Below are 27901 nucleotides of genomic sequence, written 5' to 3'. Positions count from 1 at the left end.
TACTTTTCAACTTCAGCCAGTAGTGATACTGAACTATTGCAGAACTCCAGCAGAAAATTAAAAAAAGCACCAAAATAAAACAGTAGACAGTTATTCCAAGAAAACATGATATAGTAGCATATCTTATTTTAAACATAAAGTATATGTAAGCATAAATACTTAAGCGTGTATTCTTAAATAAACTATGTAAGGAAGGAAGAGGTTTTGCAGGTAAAGTTTGCAGTTGCACTAGAACACTTCCATGGTTCACTTGAATGTTAAGGCCAGTGTTTTGCAGTTTATATTCAGGTCTGCAACATTTACCCTTGCCCTCAGGAAGCTTGAAACTAGAATTTCATCTTCCAGAATTCAAGATTCTGAAATTCATCTCACACTAACAAGACACAACATTTTCAGGCATTATATACCAAGGTTAACAAAAGAATTCACACATACAAAACTAAATCGCCACTGTTCCTCAGATACTTTACTCAGTCAATGTCAAGCAGCAAATACACGACCAGTCCTTTTCCAGACTACCTAGACTGCCAAGTGAAATTCTTCTCCACAGGAATAAGTAAACAAATTTCAGACAGCCATACCCTCCCAACTTCTCCCTCTTCCCAAAGTGGCAGAGAGAAATACAATGCAGAAATTAGAAGGTACACTAGGCCCTGGAGATGTTTATCATTACTACACAAAGGTTTACCACTTGTTATTATATGTCAGCATCATATACCAGCACAAGGATGCTGGCATATGTAAAGATTTGGCACAATGACAATACTTTCCAAAAGTATGCTATAATTTACATTAGCAACAAAGCATTAAGAAATGAATGATACATGAACTAATGAGACTAAACGAAGATGAGGCAATGGTAATAACTGGATGCTTTTGCCTAGGCTGGTGGTATAGGCAATGTAGCTTACCTACTGCCTAGTCTTGATAGGCTGCATTCTGTAAGACTCCTGGCAAGCTTTGCCTCACAGGGGAACATGGAGAAAATAATGAAGATCAGTGGGCAAAAACCATCTTCAAAAATAGTATTCAAGCAGTAGCACAGCTATTACTGTAATAACTGAATGTTGATATTAGAGTTTGGAATCTATGGCCACAATACAGTACCAGTAGTAAATAAGACCTAAACTGTGGAGGGACTCCACAGCTTTATGCTTTTAACACATACACAAAAGTGGAACAATCAAGTTTGCAAGCATGGTACTTATTTTAGCAACTGCATATCTGTTGGATTTGAGAATGCAGGATTGCTTGAGAGAGGTACACTACACAAGTAAAGGACGAGGTACCAGAAAGACTGCAGTACAGCTAGAGGAAAAGGGGCAGATCAGATCAGGCTTACACAATTCCATTCAATTGCTGAATTAGCTGGAACATAATTCGTAATTTATCTCCACTTTCCAATTCTCACTCATCTTGTAATAGTGTTTGGTCCACTTAATATATATGAATGCCTTGGATTTTTAACACTGTACCAAGCAAAATCAAAGATTCATACACGAAGGACACATTTCAAACATAGTCTTCAGCATTAAGGCTAACAATCACTTTCAATATATTTACTCTCAAGCCAACAAGTCCTGCAGATCAACATTAGAAGATCTGCAAGCAAAATAGTTTATTGGGACAACCCAGAGTCCACTCTGGACAGCTGCTAGCCTGTTCCTGTCAACTGAACACTACTAGTAGTGGGAATATACTAAATGCACTTTAAAACTACCCTGGACTTGCATCCACATTTGAAGATGTGTTCCAACCTGGATGTAATCCAGCTTATGCGCTCCATGATCACTCCTCAATAAAGGCAGGGAAAGGTAAGTGAGGACAATTAGGAGGTTCACTTGAAAAGAATAGGCTTGATCTGAATTAAAATATAGATGCTGCCAGAACATCTGCATGGCCTGGTCATTCTTACAAACACCACTGTAATACATTAAGTGTGAAAAGCTTGCAGTACAGTGTCAGTAACAGCCAGCTTTCTTTTTTTAGGCCCTTCTATATAGTTTTTCTCCTTTTTTACAACAGTATTTCATTAAATTAAGCAGAAATACCTGCAAAATATCATCCTTCCCTAAGAGTCTGATAGAACAGTAACTTTCAGAAATAGTTTGGGATCTTGTTTTTACTCTCATGCAAACAATGTAAGGTACCAAATGCATGAACTGTCAGCAACATATAGATTTCTGACATTATACAACAAAGTTACCCAACTTCACAAAGCTCTTAAAGGTATGGAAGGAATTAGGTAAAATAAAACTGGATTGTTGCTTAATCACAGGTATGTTATTACTTAAGTGTGTTAAGTCCATTTCACCATCAAGATCTAGCAGCAGGATAAGGCTGTAGCGACTACACAAAATATGTAACTGTAGTACTGCAACACATTGGGTCCTCCGCATATGGCAAATAACCTACAGCCACTAATACACTAAAATTATGAAAGGATGGAGCCTGAGGTGTATTCTTCATCTGCCACACTATATGGTAGCCTAGTGCTTTACAGGAGATGAACAAACACACACCCTAGCCCACGTACACCGGTAAGGCATCCTTATAAGCAACATAAGCACATAGTACCTCTCTGAAATTGTTACCCGTGTACCTTACTGTCACACGGCAGCATTAAGCCAGCAGCTGGGGTCCATTATTTGCCTACGCAGACATGGCGTCCTAGGACATCCCTAGGAGTCAACTGTTCGTTAAGATCAGCTCACAGTTAGGAAAACGGAGGAAACAAGTATAATTTGAGTAACAAGGTGGCGGCAGCTGGGCACCCGCAACCGCGGCACCGACCGCGCCTCAGGGAGGGCGGGAGGGGGAAGGAGCCTGACCCACCCCCACAGGAGCCGCCTCCCCGGCGAGGGGGCGCCGGCCGCGGCGCCCCACAGCAGCGGGGCCGCAGGCTGCCCCTCCGCCGGGCCGAGGGGGGCGACCAGAGCTACGGCTCGCCTCGGCCCCCCGCCCCCGGCCTGCGGCTGGCCCCCGGCCCCTCCCGCCCCGCGCACCCCGGGCCTGGCCCCGGCCCCCGGCCCCGCCGCTCCCTCGGCCCCGCCGCCGCCGCTCACCCGTGCTGGGCTGCTGCCCGCCGCTTGTTGAGCAGGCAGAGGAGCGCGCAGACGGCGGCGGCGCCGGCGACGGCGGAGTGGCGCACGGTGAGGTACTTGCTGTAGGCGGCCATGGTGCAAGCACAGCCGCGGAGCCCAGCGGAGCCGAGCGGAGCCGAGGCCAGCCGAGCGGGCGCGGGGAATGCCGGGAGGGGGGCGGGGCGCTCCGCCGGCAGGACGGACCGGGCCGCGCCGGGCCGGGCCGGGCCGGGCCGCGCCTGGGGAGCCGGCGGCGCGGGCAGCTTGTGCAACAGCGGCAGCGCTGATGAACGCGCCCCCCCGTGTCCCACCCCAGCGGGCGCGCCCCCGCGCCTCCCCCTCCGCCCGCCGGCGGCTGTCCAGGCCGGGAGGGGCTGTGGGGCCTGGCCCCCCGCGCTTCCCCTCAGGCCGCCGGCGGCTGTCCAGGCCGGGAGGGGCTGTGGGGCCTGGTGGCCCCCTGCGCCTCCGCCTTACTTTTCTCAGGTACCCTCGGCTTGGCACCCCCTGCCGTGGGGCTCCGGTCATCCGCTTCCACGGGGTGAGGGGTCTTTGTGCAGGGGTACAGTGTGATTTCTGAGTGTGAATGATGAATGCCATATCAACGCGGAGACAATAGGAAATAAACCTTTAAGAGAGACTCTGGTGCAAGCGTTGCCATGCTGTCTTTCTTGTGTTTTTTTTTAGGGCCGTGAGGGGAGCTGCCAAGGTTGACTTTCAGACAGGGCGGAATGAGTTGTCACCTGTGTAAGTCCAGGAAAACCATCCCTGTCAGCGGCAGCGCCAGGCCAGGCACGGCGGGAGGCACCAGCCAGCCGCCTCCTGCAAAACCAGTCACACAGGTGCTTTTTCCAGCAGAGTTAGTAACAGTGTGCCAAGTCGAGATGTATCAGCAAAAACACCCATGCCAGTGTAACTGTATTGAGACTGATCTTCCCCAGTGGCCAAGCATATCCCTCAGAAAGACCCATGATAACCTATATGAAGTGGCTGGACTTTCTACAGGAACTGGTCAGTTATATCTTTACAGCCTTTATCAGTGCAATAGTTAACACTGAAATGACAAAACGATCTGGTCAAACTTAAATGTAGATCAAAAGGTGGTTAGGATCGATGTCTCTATTTTTAGTCTAGAAGAGGTTTTAATACAGGCTTTTAAAAATGTTTGAATACCTTTGAACGTTATGCTTTTGTTAACGACTATAAAAGTGTGTGCATAGGTCAGTTCATTTACAACATTCCTATTTCGTTCAGATGTGTTTGCCTGGAGTAGCAGGGCCAAAGCTACAGTTCGATGAGAAGTAATCCCTGTTTCTTCATTGTGAATCACCACATACACTTTTCTTTCTCTCTCCCTCTCCCCCTCCCCATCATTGGTATCATCAGGCATTTGGGGGCAAATTTATGTTTTGATGTAAAAGCTGGGGTCTCAAAATACCAAATATCAGGACTACTGAATCTAGTTCTCTGGCACTTGTTCTGTGACCTTGAACAAATCAGTAATCTCCCTTCTTCACAATACCTGCTGTACATTGGTGTTGGGGACGGGGGATCATATACACACTGTTTCTGATCCTCAAGAAAATATGCAACAGAATTACACAGCATTAATAAATTAATCTTGTTTTATAAGATGAATGTTTGTAAAAATGTCTTAGTTTTTTTAAATCTTAGATACTTTGGCAGTAGGTAAATGTGAGAACCTAAAAAGAGCTAGTTTCTTCATCAAATTAAACTTTTTATATTCAGATCATTACAAAAGTGATTTTTTCTACAAGTTTTCAGGTTTACTGAATCTTTGAAGTACAGTTTTGCTGCTACTTTTGATGTCAATATGTGCAGAGACCAAGAGTGCTATATTACTACACATTTCTTTACAAGGCCTCTTCTGTCCTTATGCTTAGGTTCATCGTACCCTTCAACAGAACTAGCTATCTAATACAGTCTAACTCTGTTTACATACAATGTCCGTTCATTTGGGCCTTGCTGACCTTTGTTGTTTGCATGACAGCATGACTTGCATTCTGCTCTGTTTGTCTTTTGCAGTGTGTCCTTATCCCACTCTCTGAGGCTAGCCAATACATGTCCTATTACATATTTTCTCTTTTAACTTGTCTTTAAATAATTTCACACACACCTATCATTTTCTAAGAAACTTGTCTCTTGCATCCAGTCCTCCACTGTTTCTTCTACGGCCTCCACTCTTGCATGTTGCCTTTTTTCAGAATAACTTTGTTAGCATGATTGATAAATGGGGACTTAGTTCAAACCATGAGGTTTTTATAGATCCATTATTTCATCAGTTTCCAACAACACTCATGGCTAAGCGTATCCTCAATAAAATCACCCACACTGATTAAATGCTTTTGTGACAAAAGCTCCTACTTTGTTCTGCAATCTGCTGCATTTTAATACTTTGTATGTTGCAGCAATTTTGTTTTCTTGGTGTTCCTTGTACAAGTCAGCTGTGAGAGTTTTCCAAGGTAGCAAATAACAATAACATTAATTCAAATTATTTCAAATGTAAAAGCTAGAGGTAGAAAGGTAGTTTGGAGGAAAACAAAGCAAAGAGTACCATGCCTGTCACCTGTATTAATAATCCTGTGTGTAGTTTCTCTGAAGAAGCAACATCAAATTGCCAACTGTGGTTTTAAGATGGTCCAATGGTTCAAACTTTTTACCAAATATGTAAGAATATCCATAGAAAGCAAGCTATTTAAACCAGAAAGTGTACTCTGGAAGACTGAAGCCTGTAGGAATTAAAACACATATTTGCTATTAAAGCCTTAAAACCCTATAATGGACGTCAGATTTCATAACAGTGAGTGTTAGGCTATGGTCCTGTGTCTGAAGTGTTAAGCAGCAGTATCTTTCTGCCTAAGCAGTTCTTCAATTTCACATATTTTTTTAAAAAAAGTCTACTTAATAAAAAGCAGTAATAAAATCGCTAAACAGTTCAGATTCTCAAGTTATGTTCTCAGTCAGTCTTGATTTTATCCAGTCAAGTTTTAAGAAGTCAAAGTCAGGAATATAAAAAATTGTTATGGAGTGTATATTTTGCCCCACTAATAGTTATGTGAATACTTTTTTTTTTTAAATGGAGTCTAGCTTAACAAATAAGAAGATGCCCTGATCTGGTTTCTCTCAGAACAGGAAGAACCTGTATTATTTGCTGTTGGCACTTGGCATACAACACCCAGCTATATTCTGAGAACAACATATCATCTAATAATTAAATGAAAAATCATGTTGTTTATTTTAGGTCCAATGTAACATATTAGTATCATGAAGAGCAATTTACAAATGTTGTGAAAGGTGGCAGAAGAGTGAGATTAATTTATGTAAGTTGAGGTAAGCTGTAAGGTACAAACTGTACCATGTATGTTAAGTGTGAAGGTAGTTTGTATAGTGCTGGTCTCCATTCCGTAGGCTTGCACTTGCTTAATTTTTAAGTCCATATACATTCGGTAAGATTGGTCACTTGTTTAATGCTACGTAAAGTACTATGATTCTTGAAAACTTAGTAACTAGTGGAGCAAGGACAGTTCCAGGGATTGATGTGGTCTTTTTTGTGAAATCTGTGTTATCTTTTAGGTGTATCTCTTAGTTGTAGAATTTGGCATGGTTTGCAGGGAAATTAATGAACTGCTCTGTTAATGCAGTCATCACCGTTAAGTGATAAGGTTTTGACATTCTACTGAAGTGCTATATCAGAGCATGTTTGTTGCTTGATTTCTAACAGAAGGAAATTATACCTCTGAAGTTGAGCTACATTTAATTATGTATCAGTTCATATATGTGTATATATGAATAATGATACAGAATATTCCCAATGACAGCCTCATTAATACAGCTAATATCAACCAAATGGAATCCTTGTATGTTTAGTCACTTCATACAACTTGAAACTCCAGTGTGGGTGAAACAGTATGGATATGGTATCAGCCACTCAAAATCCATAAGCCTCCACCTCCATGAAACATATGCTGATTATAACACAGGTTTGATCTTCAGAGTGGGGCCTACAGGGTGAAATTGAAATGGACATAAACTTTCTTTGATCTGCAGAACAGAAAGAGAAGATATGCTTCCATTTCTTTGTACCTCGTGTTTTCTCTTGTTCTTGCCCTTTTCTTACCCACCTCCTGCATGCCTCCCAGATGACTGGGATGTTACAGGAGCTTAAGATGCAAGAAGGAGTCTTCCTGAGCAGAAAGTAAAATCTGGGAGAAGGGGTGTGTAGGAAAAAAAAAAAGCTTTGAGAGCTTAGGATGTACAGAGCATCAGCTTTTAAATATATTGATGTTTGCAGACTTTCTGTGCCATCACTGCCTTACTTTCCCACTGTATGGGGATGGGAGTATTTGTTCTCATCTTCACTAATTGACACCACAACCCACAAGAGTTTAATTGCTACACAGAATTCTACTTTCTGCATTTCCTTGATTTCTGACTGTATTTTTTGCTGTATACGCCTGTTTTTTTAATGTGACTATGATCTATCCTCTATAAAAACAACCCTTACCGCTACTTAATACCTCATGCCTTTCCAAAATACAAGGTGGCAGTTCATTTTTTGTAAGCACAGCTCATAAATTTAAAATTCCAGGTGAAAATGTGGAAGTACATAGGAATTACCACTATAAGACTAGACTCAGAAATTATCTTGTCTCCTGTCTGTACATTGATAGTATCATACATAAGAGCAGTATAGACTCCACATATCTGCTTTCATAGTGGATCTTACTATGTGGATGTTAATGTGTTTCAAACATTTACACACTGGTTTAGTTCTAAAGTACAGTGTTTGACACGCATTCTAATTTTTGTTGTCATTAAGTACTATAATTACTCATAGTCTGCTGGTCCAGAAAGCGCACCTACTATTTCAGATGAGAGCAAAGCACAGATTTGTAGTAAGAATTCAGTTTTATTTTGCCTGCTGTTTTCATTTGCTTTTCCTATTAGTTGGTTTCTGGTTTTGACTGTTTTACAGAAAAACGTCTTCACTGAGCTGTCCATATTGATGCTTAGAATGCTGATACTCCTTTCATGAGTCAATATTGTTGGACAATCTGTGTGAAATAAGTACAGAATTAGTTTTTTCCCTCCAAAATGCAGTACTCTGCATTTCTTAACAGTGTCAGTTAGAATTTTGTGCTTCACTTGCATACCTAGTTTGGACTAAGTGAGTGGGTAGAAAAATGGTAACTGAAACTAAATGTTCCTGTTTAGCTTGTTCCATTTTTTCCTGAAGTGAATCACAGCTCAGTTTGATTTTGACACCGTTTGATTATCTGAAAGCCAACATTTATTTCTAGCTTATCTCAAGTATTGTGTTGTTTTCTATTTTATTAAATACATAAAGTAGAAGACCAGAGAAGTCATCAATGTTAACTTCCTATCGTACTTAGAATAATGCTTGGTTAAAAAACAGTTCTCTTTTCCATGAAAAAGTGAGAAAAATGAAGGAAGTTTTAAAGGAATGTTTTACCCAAAAGGCATTAATGAACAAATTCACGAACAAAGAAATGGATATTAGCAAATTCAAGGAGTCAAGTTTGATATCTGAATTCAGTAATTTAAACAAAAGCATTTAAAATAGGTTTACAACTGAGTCCTGTTTCCTAGGTAGAGCTGTAATTCTTTTATTGAGATTGCGCCACAATTCCTTTATAAGTAGTGCTTTTCAGCTGTTTATATCTTTGCTGATTTATAATGATGCAAACTGAAAGTTGGCAGAAATTTTCTGCCTTGGCTTGGATATTAATTTATTTCATAAAAGATGTCATGCCAATGTGGTCCAATTATTTCCAAGAATGAAGCAATGGAAAAATAAATTAGTTTCAATATATTACGGAAATGTAACAAGCTTTTAGGTCATTGTGCTTTATCACCATGCTTTGCAATGCAGACTGCAATTTGGCAAAGACTAGCTTATACAAGAGACACATAACTTTTGAAAAGCAGTGTCATCATCACTGTTTATGCTATGGTTCCTTCTTATTCCAGGTGATGAAGCTTGAATTGTTTTAACGCCTTAGAAAGGATTCATATCCCTCTCTCATATTTGGCCAACAGGTATCAGACATTAAGTTTAAACCTTAATGACTTCATCAGACCCATCTTTCTGTTTTCCAGCAGCTGTGGCCACAAATGTATATTATGGTGATGTGTTCTTTAGAAACAGTATGTTTTTAACATCGGTAATGTAGAATGGATGCTAATATACAGAACAAGGATTTTAATATATTATGTGTCCAGATCTATTCTTATTTGATCACCGTGAAAGATCAATAGTGAAGGTCCAGTTTTTAGACTCTGCAAAACTCTTCTCCCTATTGGCACATTCCTGGAAACTACTCTCTCCTACTTTGTCTCACTATGGAGACTTTTAAACTATTTAGTGTTCAGCACTTTTTACACAATAAACTTCTATCCTTGGCAAGTACAGTATTTCTTAATCATTGTTTTGAGTCAATATAGTTCAGATATTTATTTTTTTTTGAGAATTGAAGTAGAATTATCATTTCTCCTCTGTATGCAATACTTTGCATCTATTAACAGTCAGACTCGATTATCATTTTGCTACACACTAGCTGAGGAAAGGTAGAAGGTGGAGAAGCAATGTGGTAACTTGAAGTGGGTTTCTAAAATTGAACTCCTATCTCCACCCATTGTTTCGTAAGTTGATAGTGATTATAGCAGCCCTTCTCATTAACCATGTCAGAGTCATTCAGCATTCTAGGAGCTTAATGGTCTGCTCTTATACACTAATAAGAGGTCGTACATGGTATCCATATAGCATTATAGAACAGGCTTTTCACTTGCTCCTTCACACTGCCGAAGTATTGACTTTTGAAAAATGGATTTGTATGCCTTCTGTAACAATTCTTGGCTTTGGGCTACCAACAGGGCTGGAGATTCCATCATTTTGTATATTCAGATCATGCACCATCAGTTTCCTTACAGATCATATTATCCAAGTCTCTGCAACCTTCCTCCATACAGACTAAGCAGTCATCTACTATGCAAGCTCGAAGGCTTTTCCTGCAATGGGTGTTTTATACCGAAATGCAGCTATGCATGGGGACTGAGCACAGGCAACAGGTTTTGGCTTTAGGAATGATCCCACCGATCTGAATGCAGGGGGATAAAACCAGATAAGGGATGAAAGAAATGCATTAGGATGAACCAAGACTGAGAGTGGAAGAGAAATAAATGGCTTGACAAGGAATCAGTGAAGAAGGGCTACAGAAACTAGAGTGGCTAAGCAAGACAGTATTTAAGAAGGGAGGCTGAGCCACCTCGGGTCAGGAAGCTAGTGGAAGGAGGACCTAGAGACCAGTTGAGCAAGGAGATTAGACAGGCTGAACAATGATCCTGATACTGGGAGGGAATTAAATGATTAGGCAAGAAAAGCAGACCAGGATGTGTGTTGCAAAACAGGAGGATGACATGGAGCTACTGAGCAAAACAGAAAGGAGGGATTTAGAGCTAATTGACTGGAGAAGAAAAAGGCTGAAAGAAAGCAACTTAAATCTAATGAGGAGATGTGAGATGGAACTGGCTGGACCAGGTGCCTGTGGTACCTGGGCTAGCAATTCATGGTGGAGGAGACGAGGGAAACATGATGGCAAAATATTTGACTGGGAGTGCAGTTCTTAGAGTCATAGAATTATTCAAGATGGAAAAGACCTTTAAGTTCATTGAGTCCAACTGTAAACTTGACACTGCCAAGTCCACCACTAAACCATGTCCCTAAGTCCCACACCTACAAGTCTTTTAAACACCTCCAGGCATGGTGTAGTCAACTGCTTCCCTGGGCAGCCTATTCCAATGCTTGATAACCGTTTTGGTCAAGAAATGTTTCCTAAAATCCAATCTAAACCTTCCCTGGCACAACTTGAGGCCTTTTCCTTGTGTCCTATCGCATGTTACTTGGGAGAAGAGACTGGCACCCACCTTGCTACAACCTCCTTTCAGGTAGTTATAGACAGCGATAGTCTCCCCTCAGTCTCCTTTTCTGCAGGCAAAAAAAATCCAGTTCCCTTCTTGCATGAACCTGTACTGGATTAGGATTGTATAGGTAAGTAGGCTGTTGCCTACAAGCCTGCTCTGTTGTATATTACGAAAATTCTGAGACATAGCGTATGAGGCAGGTGATGATGGGAAGAAAAATGACAGTTCTGTAGCTAAGGCAGATAAATGCTGATAAAGTGATCTGAACTATCACTTTAACTCTGTCACAGAATCACTGTAGGATGCTGCCCCAGGGTAAGTTATCTAACACATTCAAAATTGGCCTATAATTGCATTTTCCCCCATTTTTTCCGGAATATCATGAGATACATCAGAGCTGTATTTGCCAAAGTGTTCTGTGCTACTAAGTGTTGCAGTTAGGTGGAGCTTTCTTTAAAATAGCAGTTTAAAAAAACCCAAACATAGGATTTTAAAAAATACTTAGCATTTAATAATATATTTTTAAATTTTGCATTATATTTGGATGATGTTCATTAAAGTCTAATGCTAGATACTGATTACAAATTAATTTAATACTACAAATGAATACTGAATAACTATCTAGTCACTGAATGAAGCAGCAATACTGGGCTAAAAACATGAAGGCATATAATTAAAGGTTTAATCCTGATACAGCCTTGATTCAAGTTTCTTGAGAAGTTTTAGACTACTTTTGTGGCAGACTTATTTGGGACTATCCCAGAAGACACACGTGCAGAATCCAGATGCTTTACTTAGTAGCATTTTCTGAAAAAAAGGTGGGTGGTTTTTTTCTGCAAAAAGGTGCATGCTCTGGCTTCCAGTAGTTGCCATAATTGAGGTGTTGGTTTAGATCTGTAATCTTTGAATCCAAAAATCTCTCAGTAGATAGGATCTAGTTGCCTTCTTCCTCTCCCAAAGCATTTGAACTTACTCACAGTTTTGAAACAGAATGCATTGGTAACAGAGTAGGAAGCAATGAGGAAAGGTGCTACTCGTGAATGGTGACGCTTGTCCAGTGATAAGAAAATAGAGAATGTAGTGGAACTGTACAGAAGTGGTGGATCTTTAAATTTGATTGAGGAAACCAAGAGAGACTAGATCTCAGTGTTGATTAAAGATCATAGAATCATAAAAATCAGGACTGTAGGGTACCTTCAGGATCATCCAGATGGTCTTCAGCAAAGAATGAGAGCTATGAAAAAGGCCAGGGCAGCAGGGTTATTAACGTAGTGAACCTCTTAGTTGTATGGAGCATGCAGGAAGAAATATGTTCCTAATACATATTGCAGAATAGGTAACAAAATATGTAATTTAATGAGTAAAATTCAGAAACATGAAACAAGTAGGCTTTTGTTAAATAAGCATAGGATCAATAACAGCAGAGGAGGAGACAGAAAGTAGACCCCTGAAGAATGTGAAGAAAACAGTAAAAATTTTAAAAGATATGAAGCTCCTCTCCATGAATATATATAGAAATAGACTGTTGGTGTTCTACTTATTTATTTTTTTTTTTTCTATTTTTTTAGAAACATGTTACTACATGTTATTATTATTACTACTACATACTAATATTACATATTGCTGCTAATATCTGCAACAAATAATTTTTGCTGCTAATTTATTAATATTACATCTTGCTACTACTAATAGTTTGTGATACTACTGATAAACAGTACATTTAAAGCCAGATCACTAGGAGAAGTTACATAGATTGCTAGTACTGAAGACAGTGCTTGCTGTTAAACGTCTTTTAACTTGTTCAGCATGTAAAGATACTGCTTACAGGGCTTTCTAGTGTGGCTCATGTCCACTGGAAATTAAAATTTGAAACTGAATTCACCAGGGAGTATAGTGTACATAACTGTCCAAATGTGATAGCCATCATGACAGTTGCCCTCATGCTATATAGGCCAGTGTTTAACCTGTTTTAGAAAAAAATGGTGGAAGTTTCTGTATGTAGGTAAATATACATATGTGTGCATGTGTATATATAAATACACAGAAACATAATACACAGATACATATGCACATTTTTTTGGTATAGAAAATAAATTTACCTTTCTTTCATAGAAAAAATAAATGGCAAAGTTTTATCCCGTTCTGGCGGAACGAAAAAAAAATGCTATTACTCTTCTGCCTTAAGGCATAAAGTTGTATGTCTCTAACCAACGTGAGAAAATTCTCTGTTCCTTCCTACATAGAGCTACACCCTAAGCCGCAGCTGAAAGCTCACCCTCTCGCCTGCCAGCTAAGGCAGAGTTTATAAGGTAGGGCAGGATTCTTTGCTCCAGCTCAGCAAGACTGAACCCACACAGTCCATCTTAATGCAGAATATATAAATAGAAGGTACACAGTTTTAACTATTAAGTAAATAATCATCCAAATTACATCATTCCAAGTCAAATGTCAACTGCCAGTTGCCCTGTTATCTGAAATAAGATGAGAGTGAGTTTTTACCACAAGTAAAGACATGTTTCTGTGTTATTATCACAACTTAGTTAATGCACTGAATGTTCACACGCTAGTTTATCTCACACTAACTTGATGGCAATAGCATAAACAGGCAGCAGAAGTAACCAAATACTACATATGGACCACACCTTTCATAGCTGTGTATGATAACTAAGGAAGAAGAAATATTAACTTAATGCTTCTAATTCTTTTCCTAAACTTAGTTGTGCATACATTTGACCTTCAGAAATGCCTGTGCCCTAATCTTTACCCTTAATATATATTTCTTTTTGTAATCTGAAATTGTAAATCCTAGGGCTTAAATCGTATGACTACCAGGGTAAACGAGCAGCAGAGCAGTTATGTGGTCCAGATTGCATTGTTGAAATATCTTTCAGTCCAAGAAGCCCTGTAGTCCTGCATAGGAGGAGGATGAATAAAACTGCTAAAAGCAGGCAAGAGATCAAGACACACAGGGGCCGAGTAGTTCTTGCAGGCACATTTTGCAGAGTTTACTTCAGGTACAATTGAAATTGCCGTTTCTCAAATCGATACTCAACAGGGTTATCTTTTGTGCTATCTCGCAGCTTAAAGCAATTGTTCCAATTCCAGAGACCTTTACATCTTAAGAAACATGTGTCTCTACTTTTCCCAAGATTTTCTCAGTAACAAAAATCTGAAACCTTTATTCGTAACAGAAATAAGGTTTGTGTAGCAACGTAGTACAACCATAGCCTGTGCTCTCTCTGCTGCTGGAAGGAGAATATCCATGAGGAAAAGAGTATGTGCCTGAATAACATAGGCTCTTAAGGAAAGCAGAGCACTTACTCCTACCTTGCGTCGAGGAAAGTAGTAATAGGGATCTCAGAAGAAAAGGTTAAAACAAGAAAAGTCTAGAGAAGGAGGAAAGAGAAAAGGGGGGTGGTTACTACAATTGTAATTTAAAGTAATAATGATTGTTCCTTGTAAGTTCTAGAGGTGAATAATGGGACCTCCCATTCACAGTAACAAGTCTTAGACTCCAACTTCATTGCGTTCAGTTGTGGTCACATAAGCATTACCTCACTGGTTCAATAAAGTTTAATTCATCTTCCAGACTTTTGGACAATGATCCAAATTAAGGTTCTTCTCAAAAAATTCTAAATTCATCATCTTTCTTTTGAATGCAAAATGTAGTCCTACAGTGAACATAGTGCTAACATTTTGAGGGTATTTTCACTTGTGCTTTTGGAATTTACTGTTTTCAGAATTCCATCACTGAACTAAAATAAAATAGCACAAATTGCAAGAGAACTAATAAAAAAGTGGAGCAAACATGAGAATAAGGATTAAAGTGCTCTAAGGTTTGCTTTAAAGCTACATAGTGTCCTCCAGCAGCAATAAATACTCTAACACCCACCCAAAACACAGTTACTCTAGTTTTCCTCCTCCCAGATACTGATTAATAAAAACAGTGTTCTGCAAAAGAACTCGGAATTGCTGTATACATGTTAGTGAGTACTTGGGTTGCAAAGCCAAACTAGCTCTTTCCATAGCCAGTTTGGCTGTGGATTTTTTTTTATTTGCTCTTCCAAGGCAATCATAATGTACACAAGAACCTAATAATGGCACAAAACTATAAATGAACCTATGCCATAAACCCAGAAATTTCACTATGCTTGTGACCATTCACTGTATAGCCGTTCCAGTATAAATATCTTCTTTAACTACATTCTTACCTTTTGAAGGTAGCATTCAGCTTCTTCTTAGCTGGCTCTAATAAGTTAAGGTATCCAACCAGTCTTTAGTGGATATGGTCATCTGGGAAATCTCTGATCCACCGCAGGTGAGACTGGGCTGACAGCTTATGGAAGACTCAATGACATTTCCTGAAGGACAGTTTGTTCAGGATTAGCACTGGAGAGTGGTGCTATGCTTATCATGCTGTATAAGTCTGGTTTTCTCCCCAGAAGTTTTCAAGTCAATTGGGGGCTAAAACACAAATAGTGTAAAGCTAATAAATTCACATTCTAGGGTGATATTTGTAGAAAGGCACAACTAATTCATCTTCAGAATAATTATAAGAATAACATAGACTTGAAAGAGATGTGGATCAAGTCCAGTTCCTGGTATTGGAGGCACTGTATCACCTCATTTCTTTGTTTAGATCACTATTGAAAGTTTTGTCCCCGTGTTCCAATTGGAAATCTGTTCTAGAAACTCACTGCTGTAGGTTAGGATCTCTCCTAAATTCCAATCTTAATTTATAAAAGACAGTTTAAACTGGTTTGTTCATCATCATTGCCCTTTCACTTAAGCAGATCTCCCTCTTCAGTTAACAGATTTATATGCAACGATCACATCTAATATTACTCAGCCTTTGTTTTTCTTCCCTTGGTCACCTCAGTAGTCATTTCTGCACATGTCTGTGTCGTGTCTATTTTCTGTATATTGATTTACTTGAATATTCCATTTTAAAGTCTTATCAGTGTCACTCCTATTTCTGCAGGAAGTACCTCAGGTATAAGTAGATCCTGACGTTTTTACAACTGTATCACATTTGTCATCATCCTGTATAAATGATACCTTCTAATATTTTTTTTTGTCAACAGAGCACTGGTAACATCTATGGCAGGTCATTAATGACTATATTAAAATCTAATAGCTTTCTTCTAGCTGGATTCACCGTTCCAAAATCATTCAGTACCTTACCACTTTTTGCCAGTTTGTTGCATATATTATAACCCTTATAAAAATTACCAACTTTGCCAGCTTCATTAATAAATTTCTGAGTGGCACTACATAATATTTTTTATTAATATTCACTTAAATGAAGTGTGTCACATTGTCTTTGCCTAGAAAATAAAGTTATTTTGGAAAAACAGCCAGCCAGGTGTGGTAGTCTTGTCTACTTTTACATCTGATTATTCACCACTTCGCTATTTGCTTCAAATTATTACAGACAACTCAGGTCAAATTCAGAGACCTTTCAGACATGAATCACTTCTGTCCTCTCCCTCCTTTATGCAGTCATACCGCGTTGCCTGTTCTACAATCGTATACTACCCTGACTTTATGTATTTATTTGAAATATTTCCCACAGAACCGGCCCCACAGTAGTCTTAGTCTAGTTTGTTTCAGGATTTTGGGATGAAGATTTTCAGCCCATCCAATCCGAGTTTTAATTCTTCAAACACATATCTCCCACTTCTACTTTTTATTTGTGTTAATCATACTTGCCAAGGGTTGAGTAGATTTGAATCGATTTTAGGATAGTAGGGAACACTGTTTTCCCTTCAAACCACTTTCCCACGGATAAGGTAAAAGTTTACTAGAGCAGCAGATGTGATGCTTGGTCACAGAAAAGACATGAAACTCAAGTTCTGAACTCTCCTCTGCTCCACCAGTGTTCGAGAGCGAGCAGCCGGTGCGCAGCGGGGAAGGCGCCGCCGGGAGCCGTGCAGTTAGCCAGCGTGCCGCAGGATGGTGCCGTAAGGTTACATTTGATTAAGAACACTTGGAAAAAGTAAATGCTAAAGGAAATAATCCGTGCAAATACTGTACACTTAACGGCCGGCAGTATCTGTATTTGCTCTAATCTTGACAGCTAACTTAAATCCTACAGTCAGGTTTGTTATTTTCTTGATCTGTATTCATCTCATCTCCATTCCTGAAGCTCGGGTATGTGCTAGAGGTGAGGGGGTCTGCGGGCTAACTACAGAGTGAACATCTGTACAGTGGGGGCTTGTCGCTGGTGAAACAGCATAGCCCTCTTTGCCTTCATAACTTTGTCTTTATGGAACATCTGTAAAACATGCTGTGCAGAAATAATATTAGTGGTGAACTGCGGAGCTAATAATCTACAGATCTCTTGATTTTTCGTTTAATTTACCAAAGGTGTATTTCATAAGAATAGTCCTTCTGCTGTCCTAGTAGTTAAACCAGCCTTTGTTGGTCTACTTTGGGGAATGCTTCAGGAGTTATGGGAGCAATGAAGAAACATATTTGTATAAGACATCTGAGAAGCAGGTATTCCATTCCTTTCCTGTGGTGCGTTAACGTTCTTTACATAAAGAAAGAAGAAAGTTCCTAAAATGCCTATATAACTGAGTAGCTCATATAGGTATGCAGAGAGTGATCTTTAAAATAAAGCGACTAACACTGTCAAATGCTTTTTTTTGTTTGCCACAGAACTTAGTCTTTTGAGCTTAAGAAGAAAACAATACCATTAATTTCACTGTAATAGGAGCCCTGTAGATGTTTAAGACCCCTCTGTCTCTCAGGTTTATTTTGAAATTAATCACAAGCAGCTACAGGATTGAGAGCTATAGCTTCCAGTATCTGAATACAACCCATAATATAGATTTGTTGATACAGGATATACGTAAGAATATGCAACATATGATAACTATATGCAGTTTTCGAAAAGCAGTATTTGTTTCTTTATCCATGGGAATTCAAAGCTCTAGTTCATACAAGCTTTCAAGCTAGTTCAGATTAGATTAACAGTTAGGGGTATATCAGGACAGCATTGGTAAAACAGATACCTTTCCTTATTCAGATTTTTTTTTTGTCTTTCCCCTCTGTACTTGTGTCCCACTTATGTAATTCTCTCATTTTGCTGTCAGAAGTCTTGCATTAAATCATTATTCCACTCAATGAAATTTATAAATCAGTGAAGATGGGTAAAAATAGAATTGTTAATATTCTCATTCTTCCTTATCATCCTGGTTGTGGTCTTGCACATTTTTACTGCTTTTAGCATTATGTTTACCATGATTTTCAAGCCTTAGAGGCCTTCTGGTCACTGTATATTCACTTCTGCAGTGGACATACGAGTAAAGACCGTCATGACTGGTCTATGTTGAAACTTGTTCTGGCTGTCTATGCACTGTTGTGATAAGCTGCTGTCTAGGAGAACTCCCTGATGCCTCACCACACTATCAAAATGTTTTCTAGGAAACAGCTGTGTTTAGTGCTATTCCAGGGTCTTTTTCTGTAACAATATTAACATTTTGCTTCACTTGGAACACAAGCAGGCAAGACAAGTGTGGTTTCAAAGCTTACTACAAAATGCTTCAGAAATGATGGTAGGAATAGAACAAGTACATAACAATGACAAATTACTTCAAGTCTGTATGCTTAAATATTTTTATTTTTCTAGTCTAATTGCCTAACTACTTGTTTGGAAAAGGGGATAAACTTGCTGGTTTACTACTGAATTAAGATTTGAATCTTGGGGCTCCTCTTGACATTCTGTGTGAGTGGTATCTGTAACTACAGAAATGGGGAATTATGACCCAGAATACTGGTTGATAACAACCTGTGACAAGAATTGCTGTCTGACATCGCAAAATTTCAACTGCCTTATGGAGTAATACTGCAGACTTGATCAGGAATTGTTACGGAAATTTCCCTATTTCACCACCAACGAAAGCAAACTAGCAGCATTCCCTTCTTTGCACAGACCTTTCATTGTAAAGGAAGCAATTAAAGATTTCACTCATAACCACAACTTATTACAATAAACAGTTCTGCATCTTCCATGTATCTGTTCTAATTCTTTAGGGAGGAATTATGTTTGATGACACTTACAGACTCAAACTTTTATAGGCACAGCTACACCCAGGAAACTTCTAAAACTTTGTATGCAAATGAAACTGTGAAACTGCTCATGACCATGGGTCTGGGTACATAATCCACTTTCATCAGAAAGAAATCACAGTGCCTCACTCCATAGGTGTTATATTAACTGACAGGAATTCAAGCAGTGGCCTCCAGGTGAAGACAATTAGGCTATCCTACCAGATCTGGAATGTGTTGGGAGCAATTCAGTGACTAGTTATAAAGGAAGGAAGGAAGGAATGTGTCCTGCTTTTCCTTGTTAGGGCTTGCTGCCACCCTAGGGACAAGGGAAATGTTTATTTTCCTCCTGGGGGGACGGGGGTGGTGGTTGTTATGTTGCATCTGAAGTAAGGTGATCTGAACAGCTTAACCCTTCTTACTATATCTGATATATTCAACATTCCTTTTCACAGCTTGGTCTTTCTTTTTTAATTGGATAGAAGCAAAGCAGAAAAAATCTGACATACTGTACAATGTGCCTGTAAGCTTCTCTGTCCACTGGAGGCTACAGGGAATCGGTACTTATCACTGCAATAGAAAAAAAATCCATTTGTTATGCATCTCCAGTGCAGAGGCAGTGATACAAGTCCAGAATGGTAGCAGATTCTCCCATATTTGGTAACACTGCTACACACTGAAAATTGAAAACAGAACTTCACAAAAAGGAAAAAAATTATCAGTGGAATTTTAACTACAGCCCTGTGCGCTCTGCAAGCATGGTAAACCACACATAGCACACACAAGTGTGCTATAATGCATCTTGAAAATGTCTTCAGATGGTCATTTTGATGTTCAAGATGATATGCTGCTGCTATTTCCTTCTCCCTTCTGATTTGTTTCACTCATTGCACAAGGGCATTGATGGAGGAACCATTCCTGCAGCTTGTCCTGATACAGCCTGTCTTCACAGGACAGGTTTGGTGGCAGAGGCCAGATTCAGAAACCCAGTCTGTATCTCAGTACAGTAGCCGTGACTTTCGAGCGTCAAAAGTAGGAAAATTAAATTAAGGAGGGGGGGGGGGGGGGGGGGGGGGGAAGGAAAAGGTGTAATTATTCACACTGTCTGTAAAACTGGGAGCTTCCTGCTACAGGATATTTGTGTTTACTAAAAGTTTAGTTTTAGGAGAGGACTACCCAAGTTTGTGGGAGAGAATTTTACTGAGAATTACTAGATATAAAGAAATTATGCTTGGCTGAGGAAGTTTCTCAGCTGCAAATGGCTGGAAGCTCAGGGAAAGTGTTATATATTCCTGTCCAGGGTTTCATATCTTCGTTAAGCATTCATTCCTGGCTATTATGAGAAGCAGGATACTGGTCTTACTGGATTCTTGGTCTTATGCAGCCTGGACATTATTTTGAAGCCTTACCTATTTCCAGTTCCAAAGTTCTTTCTACAGAAATTCTATGTTCTCATGTTAGGTTTTTATTGCTGAAAAATCCTTAGTTAAGCTATAAAGTACCAGAGATTATAAAAAGCCTTATACTATAGAGATTAATCCATAGCTGAGTAAATTTCCTACATTAATGCCTTCACTTCGAGTCTTTTAGGTCCCACATTTGGATTCGGGCAGATTACATTAAGGACCTGATCTTTAACGATGGTATCTTTCACTATTACATACTCACTACACTGTGATAAACGATGTTAAAAAAATTATAAAGCACCTTTAGATATGTGAGTAAAAAGAAAAATATGGGTATCAATTATTAGTCTCCTTTTGAGGCATTAACTGTATATATTTATATTCTGAGTGTACTGATATATACACCTTGAAGACAAGATAGCTGTTGCTTACACAGTACAGGTGCACGTGTGACCTTGAAAAGCAGTACATATTTCTCCCTTTCATTTCCTTTCTAACTTCTACTCAAGTCAGAGAAAATTTTTGTTTCTCTGTCTGATTTTGACCAGTGTTGTTGATTTTCTACTTATCTCCTACCTTTGAAGTCCTTTAATACTGTCTTTGAGGATTTTCTTTTAGATTTCCAGCCCTTACAATAGCATTCCCTGACATACCTTTTGATGTTTTTGTAGGTCACTGACATACAGCTCTTACCTGCCAGCAGACTTCAAAGCCTGTAATGTTTGGCAGCCAAGCCTGCCTCAGAGATTTTTCTATTGGTTGGAAGAAGTTACTGGAGCTCGATGGCAAATGCTCCATCAGCACTGGAGTCACATTCCTACACTAAAGGAGATTGCCAGTGCTGCTTTCTTGATTATATGCTGCTTCATGGCTAAATCCTGAGTTGGAGGTTGTCTGTCGGAAGAGGTAGTCTCCAAAGCCACTCTGCAGAACAGTATCAGGGTGGCAAGGAAGGAACCAGCCTAGGTTTGTAGCTTGCCCTTGGTGAAGACCTCTGGTTCTACGAGAATGGAATTTGCTTCCCCGCAGGCTCTTACCTATTTGGACTAATCTTCCCAGAGCAGCTACCAGCAGTGCCTGCCAAAGCAAAAGGACTCTATCTGCAGTCATCTTGACCTGACATGTGGCCTAAGTCTCCTCACAGAAGCATCATAAGCAGGGACCACCATCTTTCCGAATCATGGGGCAAGCTGGGGTACTCACAAGGAATCCCCACGTGTTCCTATCAAGACAAGTTAATTCACAGGAGAAAGCTGAGGGGCTCCAGAGTGCATTCTGCCATAGCTCAGGCAACATCACCTTTCCATTCACTAGGTTTGCAAACCCATCAACTTCAATTTCTCATTTGTGCTGTTATCCAACACAGTTCCATACTGCTAAGGTGCCAATGGACCAGTAATAACTTGGACATAAACAGCTAGGGCCAGGTTATTGATTTTTACTTAAAAATGCAGTTTTCTGTTTATATATAATTCAGATCTGTAAGTGCAAGCCATTGACAGCTTTTGTCAGAATAAAATCATTAAAATACTCTGGTTTTCAATGTAGTGATTCGTACTCTGTATTTTTATGCCATATACATAACCTAAAGTCACAAAGCTTTACACATGTCCTTTATTGACGTTTAAGTATCATGTTGGATTATTTTACCTAGGCAAGATGACAGAAATAATCAGTTCTGTTAGCTCATCGCTTAACCTTTCTGTGATCAGTATCCTATTTAAAAATATATACTGTTCTTTTAGGTAGAGCAATTTTATTTTCTCAGATTTATATATACATGCATAAAATAATAATGGTCCTGATTTTTTTAATGTGTTATTCAGTAATGAGTTTCTCAAAGAGCAGAAAACGTGGCTCACATTGCCCAAGAAAATGTTAAATAATAAAAAAATAACATGTCATTTAAACCAAGGCCAGAGTCTGTTCTCACATCTGTTATTCAAATCTTATATTGCCATAGCATCTGCTATCTTGCAGCTAATCAGGTTCATCATTACTATTTAAAGCAAAAACAGGAAACAAAACAAAACAGACAAACCATTGTTGGTGTCGGATTAGCAACTTTTGGGCCAAGTCCAGTGAGAGACTGATGGGCTGTAACGCTTGGTGTCCCAGCCCATGGCCTGCAGGGAATCCTGTATTAGGCACCTACACTCCCTGTATTGTGAATAGGAAGATTTAGGAGCCTCATTATAGGACAGCTGAACAACCTGTGCCCTGAGCAAAGAGCCATTAAGGTCAGTAGGAAATCCCCTTCAGGAATTCAGGTGCTGCACCTAGGCTGTGGGAAGGCTCACAGCAGAGATCTGCTCAGGAATTGTCCCTTGGGACCAGGCGTCTACTCAGTTCCTGATGAAATGGTTGTAGAATTCACTATTTCTACTGAAGCTTATGCACAGTAGTTCAGGGATTTGCATACTCAAAGATATTTAAGAGGTGTTTAGTAATTTTCTCTCCCTTAGAGGGCCCATACCTGCATCTTTTCTACTTGCATTTATTTATACCATTCTATTCACGTGAACAGGTCTCACAACTACATGGAAGATGTTTCTTACCTCTGTTTGTAATTATATCTCTTGAGTGAAGATCTAGTACTTCGAAAGAAAAGAAATACTGATGGGTGGAAAAGCTCAGTTAGAGTAGCAAGTCCTCTCCCAGAAGGTTTGTCTGAGGCTCATATTCATGATCAAGAGGCATTCATAATTATCATTGACAGAAGCGAGCAGATTTTTTTAGATGACAAATAACACTGACAAATTATGTGAAGCGTTACACAGGACTAGGAAGAGAGCCCTCTCCTGAGGCTCACCTTTGCTGCTAATCCGGTGACGTGCTACAGAGTCCTCATTGACAATATTGCCTCAGCAGATTGATCTGAAGTCACTAACACCAAAAGAGATGGGCAATAGCACTGTACTTTCAAAACCTATGAACACATTGTAATCACTTCAGCAAACAATACCACACCCTCTAGCACATATACTCACCAATGTTCAATGAAGTGGGATGTCATTTTAAAGACCTAAATTAATGCAGGTGTTGAAGACTACTGTATCACAAAGCAGACTGTAATACTTAGTTCAGTGAGATGTTAGAAAGAACTTGACTGAGATATTCAGGTTATAAAGTCTAGGATGAAAACCACTGGATGCGCTCCTTGCACAACAAGCACTTCCTCAGGTAATGTGACCAGCGTATGAAATCCAGTAAAAACGTGGCTCAGCCACGCATTACAGCTGTTTTCCTAGCCTTGGTAGCATTATGGTCAAATGCTGCCTCTATAGTTAGAAAGCAGAATAATCAGATAGATCTGCTTCAGCATACAGCTTAATTATCTATGAACTATAGTAAGGGTAAAGGATAGCTTGCTCTGTTACAATGAGAATGAGTCCTTTTTGGTCCTGACATACCAAATACTGACCATTAGTCATGCATAGAGGAACGTAGTTCATCACCTTTTCCTCCGTTGTATCTGAGCAGTCCCCTAGCAGCAGTTCAGATATACTCTTTAACATAGTCACTATGCTTCACATTCACCATGATCGCCTCAATTGTCTTTACTAGCAGGTATCAGCAATCTTTACTCTTGATTACACTACATACCATTAAACAGGGCTCACTTACACTCTTATGAAGATACCTATACTGAGAATAGCATATCTTGTTAATGAGTGCAGTATAAGGCAGGGGGTTTTGCCTATATAGTTGCGAACAACTAGGAATAGTTTTGGTTTAACTTTTTTTTTTTTTTTGCCTTCCAGAGGTGGGGGGAAAAAAACCCTGACAGAAAATATACATCATTGTATCTGAAACAGGTATGTTGGCATAAAACCTGAATATGCAACAGTTTCTTCCTGCACAAACTGTAACAGCTGAAGTATCAACCGTGCTAATCTTTAGCCGAGTCTCTTTTATTTGTCTAGGCTCCAACATAAAAATATGAACCCTGGCAACAAAACTGCACATGGAAGCCAAATAGAGTCTGTGAGACTAGCACAGAAAGCCCTGAGCCACAATGAGAAAAACTATTCCAGCTTCACCTAAAGCAGGTTGTGAGATCGCAGCTCCCTACCCCATCGCAAACCATTAGGCTTAGGTTCGCCAGCGCTGAGGCAAGCCATATTTGCCTGCTTGGCAAAATGATCCCAGTGAACTGGAAGACCTTTAACCACAGGGTTCTTTTAATCTGGATCTTTTTGTAAGGACCAGACTTGGACAATCATGCCACAACATCAGAGGCAGGAGAAGGAAGGACGAAGCAAAAGCATAGATCTGGAAGTAGAAACCACTTAATCACACGTAGTGCCTTTGATTGGTACTTAAGGACCTTACCTGCTCTCCTAGCCTGAAATACACTGTTCTCTCTGGCAAAGAAGTATTTTTAACTTACACTCCATTTTTCTCTGACAATAGTTATGAAACTGTGGAGGTTTCGGGGTTTTGTTTGCTACACTTGAATTGACTTACTGTTGTGTTAATAATTATGCAAATAGGAGAAGGAAAAGTTTCTACTCACAGTATTTTTTGTTTGGTTGGTTTTCATCTGATGTATCAAACACTTAAGCTACTAAAAACTATCAAGAACTTATAAAGGAACTTTTGCTTTACAGCTGAAAGCAGCAATCCTCAGCACTTTCAGAAGGATTTTGGCATGCTACAGAGCAGCCAGAAAGAAACCCAGCGACAGGAGGAGGCCCCACAGCACCCTGCAGGCTCAGCATCCTGAAGACTTTCAGAACCCGGGTAACATTGTCTCTGTATCTTATAATCTACTTCCAACCCTTAATTCAAAACACAAAGCCAACAGAAGCTACATCACAACCCCCTTCTCCTGCAAGGCAAATCCAGCACTGACAGCTTTGCTTACCACCTCTCTCTCAGCTGGCAGGCGGTAACCCTGCTACCCAGAGCACATCAAACCAACAGCCGCCTGGCTGACAGCCTTTGGCAAGATACCACCTACAAGCAGTTCCCAGCCAAACCTCCTGTTCCCTGTAGAAACAGCCTGTTTCTCTGCTAACCTTTAATTGTTGGGCTTTCTCTCCCTTAAATCCAGCTGGTACCGGTACAGCAGGTGGGGCTAACAGAGCCAGGGTGGTTAGCTTCAGGCCTCCTGGCTCCCAAAGCAGCAGGTCGCTGTGCCGTAATTACTGTTGGTTAATAGTGTGTTTGGCAAGCTGCGAAGGTTCTGGAAGTTGTTTCCTTCATGCAGTCTTTCCTCTCATTCCTCACCACCCACTGTCCTCCCTGGCAATTGCTAGTTAAGGTGGAAGTTTTTTAAGAAACTGCTTGTTAAATGTTAGGAAATGGGGTGCTGCCCGTGCCAGTGGCAATCCTTTTCCCTGGAGAATTAGCAAATGGAGTTGTTCTGTGTCCAGTTGCATTTCTCACATCACACTTCTAGCCTTGCACCATTTTTGAGGAATACTTTATAATGGTATGTAGCTCATCCTGAGCAGGGCAGGATGTTATATAAACAGAGGAAAGACCAGGGAAAAAGGTTTAAATTAGATCAGTTGATATAACTGAAAAGAAAAAGCCAACAAGTTTTGGGGCATCGGGTTTGAAAATAACTGAGAATAACTGCTCTGCATTAGGCTAAATATCAGCTAGATCATCTGAGAGGAAAAAAACAGGGAATAATGGTGAAAAAGTGATTAACTCCTATAGAAAAGCATGGAGGGATTATCTCGGGGGTGAATTGTAATGAGCCATAAAACAAAAAATATGTTTTCTAAACCTGCTGAAGCTATGAACTTCATTTCCTTTGCTCATCTTCTGAAGTGTTTTGTGGTCTGCCTTGAAGATCAGGACTGAGAAGAGAAAGATGGCTGATCCCTGGGTAAGAAGCACGTCTGCAGGAGAGCATGTCTGCATGTCTCTATCAGTTGGCTCTGCAGGTTCATTCCAGTTCATAGTGGCTGCTGCAGTTTCACCCACGTAGCTCCCTTAAGGGCATTTGTTGCACTGGCTGAAATGTAGGATGTTCTAGGAAGTGCATATATGAATCTGGATATCTTGATGGGTTCTCAGGTAGGTGGGTGGCATTTATTAAAACCAAAATGGAGATCTCATGGGAGAAAAAAAAAAAATCTTTTATAAACCAGCAGTAGATGCAATGGGGCTGGGGTAACAATTTTGAGTTCTCTCAGACGTTATACAAATTATTTTCAGGTTTGACTTCTAGCTGTTCCTCATTGACTGTTCATTAAAACTTAAAATGTGTTTGTGGGCAGGGTTTTCTTTTACCAAAAATGTCACATTATTTCTTTTAACAGGAGCTGTGTCTTGAATTGTTTTCTGATATACCAGTGATGTTGGCCTTTTTGCAGGAGCCTGTATATAAGATTCTTGGAAAGAAATGGTTTATGTAAATACCTCTTGAGAGCAGAATCTGCTCGCTGGAATGTAAACAGAAGGTAGAAACTTCTACCAAGTTGCCTAAGTGATTTGTTTACCATTATTTACAGTGATGCTCTGTGTGTGGCTGGAATTGGGTTCCCTTCTCAGCTGTTGCTTCCCTTGCTGACTTGGCATTAACAGGAGTAACAAATATCCAGCTCTGTATTGAACTCTTATTGCTTGCAGTAAGCTGTATACTCATAATTTGTGTCTTACAACTAGTCTAGAATATTTAGCATCTCTGCAGATACTTAGTATAAAGACAGTATTTTGAAACTAATTTCTTAACAAATGTGACTTTCCCGGTTGTAGTTACATTAATGCTCTTACCTAGAAGTGTTTCTTTTCTTAACAGTGCTTGGAAGCTGCAGTGTAGAGCAGCTTTTGTTAGGCAGGCTTTTCCTTGGATTTCAAAGGGACTCTTGTGTGAGTAAAGTACTGTTCGACACTAAGAAGGGAGAAGCAGGTAGTTGGAGTTTACTCCATAGATTGTTTTTTTGATTGTTGGTTTTGTTCGGGTTTGTGGGTTTTTTTAAAGAGATGTGCTATAGTTTTTGTTCCACTGTGTACATATGCTCGATAGGAAAAAAACCACCTGTTAAAAGAATCACACAAGTGGCTCTTAATGACTTTGAGATTTCAATGGCTGCTCACAGGAAAATTCAGCATATTTAATGAAAACAAATTCTATTTTGGTGTCTCTTTTTGAAGAATACATTGTTGAGACACTGTACTATTTTTATTGCCCTGATCTTCACTATTTGCGTAATTACTGTTCATAGAACAAACTGAATGTTCACTCCAAGCAAACTATGATAGTTGAATGAAGTGCAGAAGAAGGGTGACTACAAAGGTAACTTTAACAACCTTTCATCTGCTCAACTTCTGTTGCTTCTCTGAAGCCCGCATTAGTGATGCTGTAGGTTATACTTGGCTGAAAGGGGGCATTAGCCCTGTAGACTAGCAAAGGATGACCAACATACAGTAGCTGTC

At 39.8% G+C, this 27901-nt stretch overlaps 1 protein-coding gene and 1 long non-coding RNA gene across 5 annotated transcripts in view; one reads left to right on the top strand and one right to left on the bottom strand.

Moving 5' to 3' along the window:
- ABCD3 (ATP binding cassette subfamily D member 3) overlaps window positions 1–3251 on the bottom strand; it is a 32930-nt gene extending 29679 nt beyond the window's left edge. Inside the window, exon 1 of one of the 3 annotated variants that reach the window (XM_037403650.1) lies at window positions 3066–3251. In XM_037403650.1, coding sequence (XP_037259547.1) covers window positions 3066–3178 — 113 coding nt within the window. In that variant the 5' untranslated portion in view covers window positions 3179–3251. Of the gene's footprint in view, window positions 1–911; window positions 2114–2602; window positions 2774–3065 lie in introns of those variants that run through there. The other 2 variants (XM_037403653.1, XM_037403651.1) reach the window with 2 other exon arrangements.
- A 27-nt stretch (window positions 3252–3278) lies between these two features.
- On the top strand, window positions 3279–22417 carry LOC119155266. Of its 2 annotated transcripts, none has more exons than XR_005106658.1 (3): window positions 3279–3621; window positions 3768–4091; window positions 21175–22417. It is a non-coding gene; the product is annotated as an uncharacterized LOC119155266 (long non-coding RNA). The 2 variants fall into 2 exon arrangements; XR_005106657.1 differs by having other exon boundaries at window positions 3284–3566; window positions 21175–22413.
- The last annotated feature ends 5484 nt before the right edge of the window (window positions 22418–27901 follow it).

Source organism: Falco rusticolus, chromosome 11 (genome assembly GCF_015220075.1).
Source record: "Falco rusticolus isolate bFalRus1 chromosome 11, bFalRus1.pri, whole genome shotgun sequence".
Taxonomy (NCBI): domain Eukaryota; kingdom Metazoa; phylum Chordata; class Aves; order Falconiformes; family Falconidae; genus Falco; species Falco rusticolus.
This window is presented reverse-complemented; position numbering and strand designations above follow the sequence as displayed.